Genomic DNA, 12,472 nt, shown 5'->3' with positions numbered 1-12,472 from the left:
TAACTTTGTTTTTTTATTTAATTACAAAAAATAATCAGAAATAGAAATAATCCCTTATATACGATGTGGGATTCCCTCTAGCACTTCCTATTTGCTCACGTAATATTATTTTACTTCCTGTTTGCTCAAGTAATATTATTTCCCTTCTCAGGTATTTGATGGGGTTGAAGACTAGATAATCGTAGTTACTTTCCTCTCATAACTTAGCCAAGCCATTTCTAATATAAGACTTAGACTCCTTAGGATAGAATAACTATTGAAACATTTAGCATATGTTTCTTGCTTTATGTTGTTCGTGCTGGTTGTAATTATTATACTTGATATTTGTTCATATTGTATATAGTTTTGTATTAGGCTTAGAACTCTCTTATTTAGACAAAAGGGGAGGTGCTGTGGGGATTCCTTCAGCAGAACTCCCTTAAGGTACTGGTGGGCATAACCTTATGCACTATATATTCAGATATAAAAGTGTGTGCGGATCCCTTGGCTGCTGGATTTGGTTCCAGTTCCCTGTGTATTCAGAGGACTGTAAATCGCTACTCTTACTGTGAGTTTATCCCCTAATAAATTCTGTGAGTTTAACCCCTAATTATTAGGCTTAATCTAAATTCCTGTATATGATTTTGGGCTTGAGTCTGAAGCAGGTAACAGGGAACTAAGTTTGTGTGTCACAAATGTTAACAGATTGTGGTCCTTTAACCTCTCTGATATCTGCTGCATATAATATTTAAAATGTTTAAGTTTCCTACAGTAAACTGTGACCATTCCTGACCTTTGAAGTCTCCAAAAGAATGTTGGGGCCCCACAACAATGAATCCATCTGGATTGTGGTAATGCCCCTAAGCTGACAAACACCACCCAAAGATCAGCTTTTGAACTATAAACTGCTCAGGACAGTTTCAAAGCAGTTAGCTGAGATGTTCCAGGCTCATAGACTACTCCAGTCAGGACTTCAGATAAGCCTTGTACTCTCCCAAGATTGGACAACATCTATCTCTCCTAGAACTTGACCTTTATCTCAATTTTTTCAGGGTCTCCTAAAGATGCCATCACCCAGAGACAACAAGAAGTAATTTTAAGAACACAACACCCACATTTCCAAGAGGTGAGGTAGGTAGGTTTTTGGTTATTCAATGAATGTTTGTCATCATTTATGGGGGTTGGTTACAAGTTCTTATTGGCCACAGTCAGGGAGGAAACTAAGCAAAGGAAATTAGATTCAGGGATCTCATTTGAAAAGAAAAAGGGGAAATGTAGATATAATAGGATAAAAGAGTGGATTGTTGAATCTACTTTCAATCTAAAAAAAGCAAATACTAGTCTCAAATATTTTACATTGTTATAGATTTTTGTATATTGATACAAATCTAAGGTTATTTTTGTTATACTATATATATATATATGTTTCTACTCTTAGTTCAGATATTTTTGTATATTGATACAAATTTAAGGTTATTTTGTTATACTGCAGCATATGTTTCTATTTCTTGATTGAGGTATTATGCCTAGAAACTCATTCAAAAATATAATGTAAAGTTCTAGTACTTGAAAGCTACTTAGGATAATAAAACAGGTTAGTAGTTAGTCATCTATAACAATCAAACTTACAGTCATGTTAAGTATGTTTTGAAGGTCAATAAGAGACATATTTTAAATACATGGTCTTCAAAAACTTCACAGACCTACTGAATATAGCATTTTAATGTCTTAATAATAAGTCTTTTCGGGGAACGAGAATAGGCCACCCTTTTCGTCAAGATGGCGCCGAAAGCGAAGAAGGAAGCTCCTGCCCCTCCCAAAGCCGAAGCTAAAGCGAAGGCCTTGAAAGCCAAGAAGGCAGTGCTGAAAGGCGTCCACAGCCACAAAAAGAAGAAGATCCGCACATCGCCCACCTTTCGGCGTCCCAAGACCCTGCGGCTACAAAGGCAGCCTAAATACCCCCGGAAGAGCGCGCCCAGGAGGAACAAGCTTGACCACTATGCCATCATCAAATTCCCCCTGACCACCGAGTCAGCCATGAAGAAGATAGAAGACAACAACACACTTGTGTTCATTGTGGACGTCAAGGCCAACAAGCACCAGATCAAACAGGCTGTGAAGAAACTCTATGACATCGATGTGGCCAAAGTCAACACCCTCATAAGGCCCGATGGAGAGAAGAAGGCGTATGTTCGGTTGGCTCCTGATTATGATGCTCTGGATGTTGCCAACAAGATTGGAATCATCTAAACTGAGCCCAGTCAGCTAATTCTAAATATACACTTTTTCACCATAAAAAAAATAATAATAATAATAATAAGTCTTTTCATGACAAGGAGACATGTCTGCTCCTGGAAGCACCAATTTACTTCAAAATATGGTGACAGGTATTGAAGAATCTCCAAATAGAGCTTGCTTTCACTTATGGCAAAGTTAGCTGATGGGCAAAGAAACTGTCCTTGCCTTGACTGCTGACAATAAGCTGTCCAAATTGGACAAGCAGGACACACAAAAAAGCAATGTTAAACTTTGCCAAGACAAGGAAGACAGTCCTTTAAAATTCCCGCTTTATGGAAAAGTCTGTCAGATATTTTAGGCCCATAGGTCAAAGATGAATGCCCCAGTGTTACAGAGGAACTTTGGGGTGACTGTCCAGGCAAATGTCTCTGTTGTTTCTTAGTTTTAGAAATTGCTTGCTTTGCACTTACTGTTACTAAGATAACATTATATACCTCTTGTGTCTCTGAAGGGGTTGAAGATTAGATAGTTACAGTTACAGTTTTCTTGGTTATGATAGAAAACAAATTAGGTACAAAACTTTGGACTCACAAAGATAGGATAGATAATAGAGTATTTTCTCTGAATTTGCCAAATACTAAGAAACTGGACATTGTGAATGTATTTTTTACTTCATAATTGTTCTTACTGTATATAGTTTTACTATGTCAGAGTTAAAACCTTTCCTTTTTCTTTAGACAAAAAAGGGGGAAATGTTGCAGAATTGTTCATATGGCCATTCCACTATGCCAATAAAACCACCTTGAATCAAAGGATGGTGTCAGTGATTTGCTGACTGTGATCAGCCATAGAGTTTCTGGAGGACCGAGGAGGTCTTCTAAAGAGGGACAGGAAGAAAGAAGAGGGCTGGGGAGCAGAGGGAGTCCAGGGATGGTGGATTGGGAAAAATGCAGAGAGAAAGTCAGGCAATCAACTCTCTGCTGTCCTTTGGATTTATCAGGTCTTTATCTCAATTTCTGACTCCTGAATTTTTATTATACTGAAACAATTTAGGTAATTGTTTCAAAAAAGTCAATCATAGAAATTCTTGTATCCAAATCCTTTCTTAGCTTGGTGGTAGTTTTTCTATTATATCTTTTTGTTGCTGCCTTTTCTTTGTTTTGAGACAGGGTATTACTAGGTAGCCCTGGCCATCCTTCTACTTCATCCTCCCAGAACTGGGATTACAATTGTATACCACCATACCTGACTGCATCTCTCCCTTTGTATCTCATCCCTCTGATGCTCTACAGTCCCCTCTTCTTCAACCAAATGATATATTTCTGCTACCAATGAAATATTTCCTCAAAGCCCCTGCTAACATCTTTGCTACTTGGTGCAAGGCCAGCACAGTATTGAGGGCTCTGCCATTCTCCAGCTCCATTGCCCAGACCACCCCTCGTCCCTCTGCCTCTTGCCTGTAGTTTGAACTCTCTGTGCTAACGACACTCACTAGAGCCCTGGCAGAGCATGCTCTCCTGAACACATAGAATGGGTGAGATTGACCGCAGTCTTGAATATCTTGGTTTTCTGCTCAAATTCAAGGAAATTGTCAAAGCCCTGAGAACATTGTGCCAAATTCTCTGCACATCCTACCACCAGCCAAAGAGCTAGTTCCATACTGACCACAGAGTGACAGGGGCTGAAGAGTGTGGGTAAGTGATGGCTCCCAGCCAGTCAGGCCCTCCAAAGACTCACTTTTCTTGAAGAGTCATGAAAACGCTCTACTTCGCTGCTTCCCATGTTGCCACAAGGGTTACGGATGTGTAGAAAGCAACACTAGAATTTCCCCTCCCAATGTGACTTCTCATAACGCCGACTATTGGCGTCACATATTTTATCCGTCAATATAACAGGCGTACAAAATTTCTGGAAAAGTTTAGGGCATGAAATATGTATAAAATATGAAGAATTTTGTGCCCACTAAAGATTCCTGGTCACTTTGTTAATTTAAAAACATAAAAATGTGCTTCACTTAAAAGCATTCATTTACGCAAGCAATAGTTATAAATCTCTATTGAGTTTCCTATGAATGTTTTCAATTTTAGTTCAAATGCTCTACAAGACTCTAACTTTTAATGAATCTAAATCAATTAGTTTTTAAAAGTTGATGGCGAGAAAGAGAGGGAGAAAAACTGAGAGCAGGAGGTGCTGTAGATACTAAAGCGAAATGAATAAAAATCACCCTCACGAGTTAGCTGCACTTCCCCGTGATAACTGGTATGGAACAAACTCAGATTCACAAGGGTATTTTAGAAAGGCGAGACATGAGGGGAGTGTATGCTGGCCATCTCAACAGCTCTGTGGATTTCTGTCTTGTGTGTTATTTTCCAGACTCTCCTGGTTACTCATTCTCCACTCACGCTGAAAGCAGGTCCATCCAGGCTAAATAAGCATCATTGCCATTTTTTACTGAGAGTCTACTTCCTTATTTAATGAAACCATTTCCAAATAAAAATGAAATTCATTCATGTGTTGCCAACAATGGAAGAGGGAGCCCATACTGTAAGCCACGTTTAACAGACCTTCAGCTTGTGTCCCTAAGCCACACCCCTGCATGTGGTCTCTTCATGACCTTTTCCAGAAGCTTAGACTTAGACTCTAACAGTCAGAGACATGGGGTTACAGAACACCCTCCCCTGTGATGAAGACTTTCACCTTTCTTGTTCCCACAAGGTATGAGAGAAAATTCTTATAGTATTTGAAACAGCAGGGCTTTTCGTTTTGTTTTGTTTTACTTTACAATATCTAATACGATACAAATGCCATATAAGTATAGTATTGAAGAATAATGACCCCCAAAAATGTGCATGTTCAGTTCAGAAGAAATCACACCTGTTCTTTGACCCAGCTTTCAACCCTGCCCCCGCTACACCCTCCGGTCTCCATTGGTCCCCTTCTCTCATATCCATGTGTTCTGCTGACCCTTTTCCTCTTCCCTAAAGCCTCTCCTTTCCTGTCTCATGGGTCCCTCTCTAGTCCCCTGGCTTCTCCCTACACGTACTCCCACATAAATGCACATACTTAACATTTAGAAGCTATTATTTGTACAAGAAAGCGAAAGCGAATATGCAGTGTGTGTCTTTGTGAGACTGGATTCTATCCATTTCCTTGGAAATTTCATGACTTCAATTTTCTTTATGGATAAATAAATTCATTGTGCATATGTACCAACACAGTTTCATTACCCATCCATCTGCTGAAGAACATCTAAGCCAGTTCCATTTCTTTGCCATTGTGAGTAGAGCAGCAAGAAAGACGGATGTGCAGGTGCTCCACGGTGGCCGCACCAGTTTACACCCACCCACCAGGAGTGAAGGTTTCCTCTTTCCCCACACTGTTGCAAGCACCTGTCATTTCTTAATGATAGCCAGTCTGACTGGGGTGGGGTAAGTAAAGTAGTTTTTATTTGAATTTTTCTGAGGGCTAAAGATGTTGAACATTTAAAAAGACATTTATTGGCTATTCATACTTTACTTGAGAACTGTCTGTTCAGTTCACTGACCCACTTACTTATTGGCAAGGGTTTTTCTTTCTCTCTCTTTTTTTTTTTTTTTGCTTTTTTTTCCCTTTTAGTTCTTTATTTTTGATGTTTCTCTACTTTCTGAAGTATGGCTAGCTAAACTTTCTCCCATCCTGAAGGCTTTCTGCTCACTGTTTGTTTTTTCTTTTGCTGTGTTTCTTTTGCTGTGAAGAAGCATTTTAATTTCCATAATCCCATTTGTCAATTTGGAGAAACAAATTCTTGTGTTATTTGGGATTCCATCTCAAAATCTCCTGCCTACATCCTACGTTCAGAAGCATTTCCCTTACCAGTCCCAGCATACTGGTTTTAAATTAGGGTTTTTATTCAAGCTTGAACTGATCTTTGTGCAAGGTGCGACTCTTCCACAAATGGATGTCCGGTGTTGCTGGCACTGCTTATTGACTAGCTGGTTTATCCCCAGTTCATGTTTCTTATATCCTGGTCAGAAGTTAAGTGGGCTGGGGCTAGAGAGATGGCTCAGGGTTAAGAGCACATGGTTTTCCTGCAAAGACATGAGTGAAGTTCCCACCCACATCAAACAGCTCACAACCACCTGTAGCACCTGATGTGGAATCCAGTGCCCTCTTCTGGTCTCCATAAGCACCTGCATTCACATCCACACAGTCCCATACACACACACACACACACACACACACACACACACACACACACACATCTTTCTAAATATTTATTATTATTTTTTAATTATGTGGCCGTAGACATTGGATCCCCTGGAGCTGGATGATTAAGATGCTTAAAAATGCTGTGTTGAACGACAGCACAGCAGGGGAGGCGGTGCATTATTGTGGAAGCATCTTCTAAAGACCTCGCCCTACCACAGCCAACACTGAGTGTTGAGTGCTGTCCAAGAAATTCATCTCCTACAACTGAAACCAAGTGTGATTCCAGAATTCTATCATTCCACATGAAATGCATGTCATCCCCTTTCCAATGAAACTGAAGAATGGAGACAGGAATCAGCCGTCTTCTTGAATGAAAACTGATATGAAACATGAATTATAGGAGACATGAAAGACAAGGGAGCTGTCCTGCAGGGCAGCCATATCCCTGAATGTTATCAACCTTGTTTGCCACATGACATGCGTTTGTGTAAGAGAAAAAACCAGGATGTTCATTTTCCCTATGGAGAGGCATCTGGATTCTATGCAACAGATAACTAGGATTAAAGATTTAATTTGTTATTTCTCAGAAATTTGAAAAGCTAGAGTGAGGGCAAATGATATCTCAATTCTCCTGCATTTTTGAACACAAACCAATTTTTAATTTTAAATGGATGTTATATTACCTTGTTATAATTTCCCCTTTAAAAATGGACTGTGGGTTTCAAGGTTCAGAGTTGGGTAGGATTGATGATTACTTTCTCCCGCAGTAGCGAGCTACAACTGGCCTAGTCTATTACTATTGTCTGCTGAATAGATATAGTATTAAGCCAATTCCTAATTATTTATTATTATGTTTACAAATTACTGCATCTCTCAACACACACCAGAAAATGCTTCTTTCAAGCTAAAAATATAAAATGGAAAAAAGAAAGCATATTCAACAAATGGTGCTGGCATAACTGGATATCAGTATGTAGGAGAATGCAAATAGATCCATATCTATTGCCATGCACAAAACTCAAGTCCAGATGGATTAAAGACCTCAACATAAAACCAACCACACTGAACCTCACAGAAGAGAAAATGGGAAGTACACTTGAATGTGTTGGCACAGTAAACCACTTCCTAAATATAACCCAAATAGCACAGACACTGAGAGAAACAATTAATAAATGGGGCCTCCTGAAACTGAGAAGCTTCTGTAAAGCAAAGGACATGATCAACAAGACAAAATGTCAGTCGACAGATTGGGAAAAGATCTTCACCAACCCCACATCAAACAGAGGACTGATCTCCAAAATATACAAAGAACTCAAAAAACTGGTCATCAAAAGAACAAATAATCCAATTTTAAAAAATGGGGTACAGACCTAAACAGAGAATTTTAACAGACAAATCTCAAATGATTGAAAGACATCTTAGCCATCAGAGAAATGCAAATCAAAACAACTCTGAGATTCCATCTTAACACCTGTCAGAATAGCCAAGAACAAAAACACTGATGGCAGCTTATGCTGGAAAGGATGTTGGGTAAGGAGAACACTCATCCATTGCTGGTGGGATGTACAGCCACTTTGGAAATTAGTATGGCGATTTCTCAGAAAATTAGGAAACTATCTACTTCAAGACACTGTTGGGTATATACCCAAAGGATGTTCAATTATACCACAAGAACATGTGCTCAACCATGTTCATAGCAGCATTATTTGTAATATTCAGAGCCTGTAAACAACCTAGATACCCCTCAACTGAAGAATGGATAAAGATAACATGGTACATTTATACAATGGAGTACTATACAGCAGTAAAAAATAATGACATCTTGAAATTTGCAGGCAAATGGATGGATCTAAAAAGAAAAACATATTGAGTGAGGTAATCCAGACCCAGAAAGACAAATATAATATGCATTTATTCATTAGTGGCTTCTAGAAATAAAGCAAAGAAAAACCAGCCTACAGTCCACAATCCCAAACAACCTAGACAACCAAGAGACCTTAAGAGAGACATACATGGATTTATATAGGAAGGAGAAAAAGACAAAATCTCCTGAATAAATTGGGAGAGAGCAGAAGGGGGAAGGAGGAGGAAGGGAAGGGAATGTAGAAAAATGTATAGCTCATTAAAAAAAAAAAGATGTGGAGTTTAAAAAAAGAAAAGAGAATACTTCTTTTTGTAGTAGAAGCAATAGAGACCCAGGATTAGTCAAATTGCAGAGAATAAGAGACTATAAAATTCTCAGCATAAATGGGACATCATATCCTATTCCTTCCTCCCAATACTCATGGAGAAAGAAGGGTGGAAAGATTCTAAGAGCCAGAAGCAGTGCGAGGCTAAAGGAAACTGTTTCCCACACACAACAGGGTGATTGAGCACATGAACTCGAGGCTAAAGGAAACTGTTTCCCACACACAACAGGGTGATTGAGCACATGAACTCGAGGTAAAGGAAACTGTTTCCCACACACAACAGGGTGATTGAGCACATGAACTCGAGGCTAAAGGAAACTGTTTCCCACACAGAACAGGGTGATTGAGCACATGAACTCGAGGTAAAGGAAACTGTTTCCCACACAGAACAGGGTGATTGAGCACATGAACTCGAGGTAAAGGAAACTGTTTCCCACACAGAACAGGGTGATTGAGCACATGAACTCGAGGCTAAAGGAAACTGTTTCCCACACACAACAGGGTGATTGAGCACATGAACTCGAGGTAAAGGAAACTGTTTCCCACACACAACAGGGTGATTGAGCACATGAACTCGAGGTAAAGGAAACTGTTTCCCACACAGAACAGGGTGATTGAGCACATGAACTTGAGGCTAAAGGAAACTGTTTCCCACACAGAACAGGGTGATTGAGCACATGAACTCGCAGCAGCTGTGACAGCAAACAAAACCTGTGCAAGCTCCAGTCAGACGAAATCTCAGCATGAAGCGGGGAGGTGGACATGACGCCCCAGCTCTAGCCAAGAGCTATGGGCAACTGATAGCTGACAGGAAATGAAGAGTCAGTTTCCTTTAAGTCAGATTTAAGGGCATGGATCCTGGAAGTTCAACCACGCTCCCCAGTGCATGGCCACACATCCAAGAATAATTGGACTTGTTCGTTTAGTTGGTGGGTTTTGGATGTGAAGTTCTTTTGTTGTTGTTTCATTTGGTTCACTTTGGTTTGTTTTTTGAGGCAGGGGCTTACAATGTCACAATGGCTGGCCTGGAACCTGTAGACCAGGCTGTCGCTCTGCTTCCCTAATGCTAGGATTAAAGGTATATACCTCCACACCCATCATGAACTCCATGACTTATTTTAAAAATAAAAAAGGTGGGTGGCCGGAGAGATGGCTCAGAGTTTAAGAGCACAGGCTTTTCTTCCAGAGGCCCTAAGTTCAATTGCCAGCAACCACATGGTGGCTCACAACCATCTCTAATGAGATCTGGTGCCCTCTTCTGGACTGCAGGCATACATGCAGGCAGAACACAATTTTTTTTGGGGGGGGGGGGGTTGGGGGGATGTTTGTTTTTTGTTTGTTTTTGTTTTCTGAGACAGGATTTCTCTATGTTTCTTTGAAGCCTGTTCTGGAACTAGCTCTTGTAGACTAGGCTGTCCTCAAACTCACAGAGATCCACCTGGCCTCATACAGAGATCCGCCTGCCTATGCCTCCCAAGTGCTGGGATTAAAGGAATGTGCCACAACCACCTGGCAATAAAGAAACCTTTTAAAATTTTTAAAAATCAAAATTAAAAACGGAAAGGGGGAGCACAAATATGGCTGGTTAAGGGATAGGGTATACCTGAAAAGAGTAGGGGGAGCGTGGTTACTATCAAAATACATGGCATGAAAGTCTCAAAGTTAATTGAAAGGAACTGTGCCAGCCTTTAACTGAATAAAGTCTAATTTATAAGCAAATTTGGTTTTTAAAATGTGTTTTATCTATATCATCTTGGAGCAATGTGTATCAAATTGTCAAATTCAGTTAGTTGTCAATTTCAATGACAAAGTACGTTTAAACACATATGGAGCTATACAGTTCAATTCCAATCATATTTCAACTGGGTGTGATGGCACATGCTTGTAATCCCAACACTCAGGAGATGAAGGATAAAGGATGGTAAATTTGAGGCCATTCTAGACCAGTTCTAAGCCAGCCTAGGATATATAGCAAGTTCTTCAGACAACACCCTCAAAAATAGGAGGTTCTGAATTTGATTAAAAGCTTTAGCTACCAAAGACATGCCCCCTCTTCTAGTCAGCTCTCTGAAGACATTACCCAAAGGGTCCGGAACTTTCAATAAAGCTTCCAAGACACAGCTCCTTGGACCCTTCTGGTGTCTCTGGAAGACTGAAGTCACAGCATGAACCCATCACATGCATCTCACGTGTTTCAGGTCACTGTGGCTCTGGCAGAGGGGCTTGAATTCCGTGCTAAAACCCTGAGAATAGCGTTGTATATGTTTGGAGTCTCCTTGGGAAGACAACACTTACTCATCAACCTCACGATAAAAAAAACAAATGAGTAATCCCTCAAGGATAACGCTGAAGTCCTCCACCTCCCAAAGAGGAAATGTGTCCCGGCGGAAAGTGCTCACTGAACAAGCACTACTTCTGCCACGTGTGTGCCGATAAGATGCTATGATGCTTAGTATTAAAACATTTCCCTACGTAATTTTAACAATTATGTCAATGAGGAGATTCCAAATTTAAAGATCTAAATATTTATTTTAAAAAAAAAGTTCAACCCCCAAATTTTTCAGGAAGAAAAAAAAACTTTCCTAAATCGTTGTAGCTGTACTCACCCAAGTTTATAGCCTTAGAAAGTGGAGTCAAACAGAAGGTTGGGATGTGAGTGGAGGGGTGCATGAATCTATGCTACAGTGCTAAGCCATTAGGACTCAACAACAATGTAGTTCTCTGCTACACACGTTTAGTAGACCAACAGCAGCAGTGCATGCTTACCGATCTAGAGACCTTCAACTGGTCAAGGTGCAGAGAATAAGAGCCTTCCGAGCACTCGGCCCTACATGGGACGTCTGTATCACACCCCTCCTCCCAAGGCTCAGGGATTACTTCAGAAAAGAGGGCAGAAAGCCTTAAGAGCCACAGGCAATGGCTGACTGCAAGTCAGCAGTGTTTTCTGAAAACAGGCATTTGTGTAGCATGTCTGGTCGTTCATTCAGTTTTTCCTCAGAAATGAACTACCTCCATCTTGTTAACTTCTCCGTCCTTAATTGGTTGGCATGAGCCCAGGACGAAATCTCTCGAGGGAAGGGATAACTCTGGCCCAATTATTTCTCTCCACTTGACGATATTTTAAAAGTGTAGGGATCCCTCTACATACCTAACAAATGTAAGTGCTACAAACTGTAGAGGGATCTCTACTTAGCTTAGAAATAAGAAGTCAAGTAAGGCTTCTTTGAGGGTTACTTAGAAATATTTCAAAGGGGTCTAAGAAAAAAACTATTCTGGAAATGTGGGAAGTCCCCAGAAATGAGAGTGGTAACTGTGCGGTAGTGATTGCAAGGGATGCTGGGAGATGCTGAGGTAAGATACGCCAGCCTTGGGCCTCACTGTGATGGAAGTGTGAGAGGAGGGCAATTAATACGTGATTGGAAAACGGGGCTGTTTCCCACTAGAGAATTTTCACTAACACGGCTCAAGAATCCCACACTGCCAGTCTTGGAATGTTGTAGCCTAGCACCATAGAACTTCAGCCGGGAGGCTTGCGGCCTAAACCTTGGGCCAGGACTGAACCATGAGCAGCCAGTGCTTCCCTTATTTGCATGGCAGAAACTGCATGGGCAGCAGGTGAGGTACCCAGCCAACCTGGACTGCCCTCCTTCACACGGCACGAATGACAGGTCAGGACAGTGCACACAAAGAAACACACCCTAACTGAACAAGTTCCTAAATGGAGGAAGCGCAGCCCCACCCTCACCCCAGCCAAGAGTCCTATGCTGGAGTGGTACTGTAGCACTGCCTCAACCACTTCCTTCTTGCGTTATATCCCAAAGCTATTTCTCCTGTGAGGATTAAGAGTGAATTCCTCCACTGCCTGACAGTTCCTTCCT

The 12,472-nt window shown here is 40.8% G+C and overlaps 2 protein-coding genes across 6 annotated transcripts in view; one reads left to right on the top strand and one right to left on the bottom strand.

The window, feature by feature from the left end:
- Positions 1-12,472, bottom strand: part of Galk2 (galactokinase 2) — a 127,003-nt gene that overhangs the window by 40,022 nt on the left and 74,509 nt on the right. The gene's annotated exons all lie outside the window — the stretch shown is intronic.
- LOC121465607 (60S ribosomal protein L23a-like) lies at positions 1,735-2,252 on the top strand. Its single transcript, XM_041678872.1, has one exon. It carries the CDS (start codon positions 1,759-1,761, stop codon positions 2,227-2,229), a length of 471 nt encoding a protein of 156 aa, XP_041534806.1. The 5' UTR covers positions 1,735-1,758; the 3' UTR covers positions 2,230-2,252.

This window comes from Microtus oregoni, unplaced genomic scaffold (assembly GCF_018167655.1).
Source record: "Microtus oregoni isolate MIOR12 unplaced genomic scaffold, Mior012 000031F_ref0000149, whole genome shotgun sequence".
Lineage (NCBI taxonomy): Eukaryota > Metazoa > Chordata > Mammalia > Rodentia > Cricetidae > Microtus > Microtus oregoni.
The sequence above is the reverse complement of the archived record's forward strand: the minus strand, read 5'-3'. Positions and strand labels throughout refer to the sequence as shown.

Coding starts and splice junctions, on each gene's coding strand:
- LOC121465607 (XM_041678872.1), top strand. CDS start 1,759: ATGGCGCCGAAAGCGAAGAAGGAAGCTCCTGCCCCTCCCAAAGCCGAA.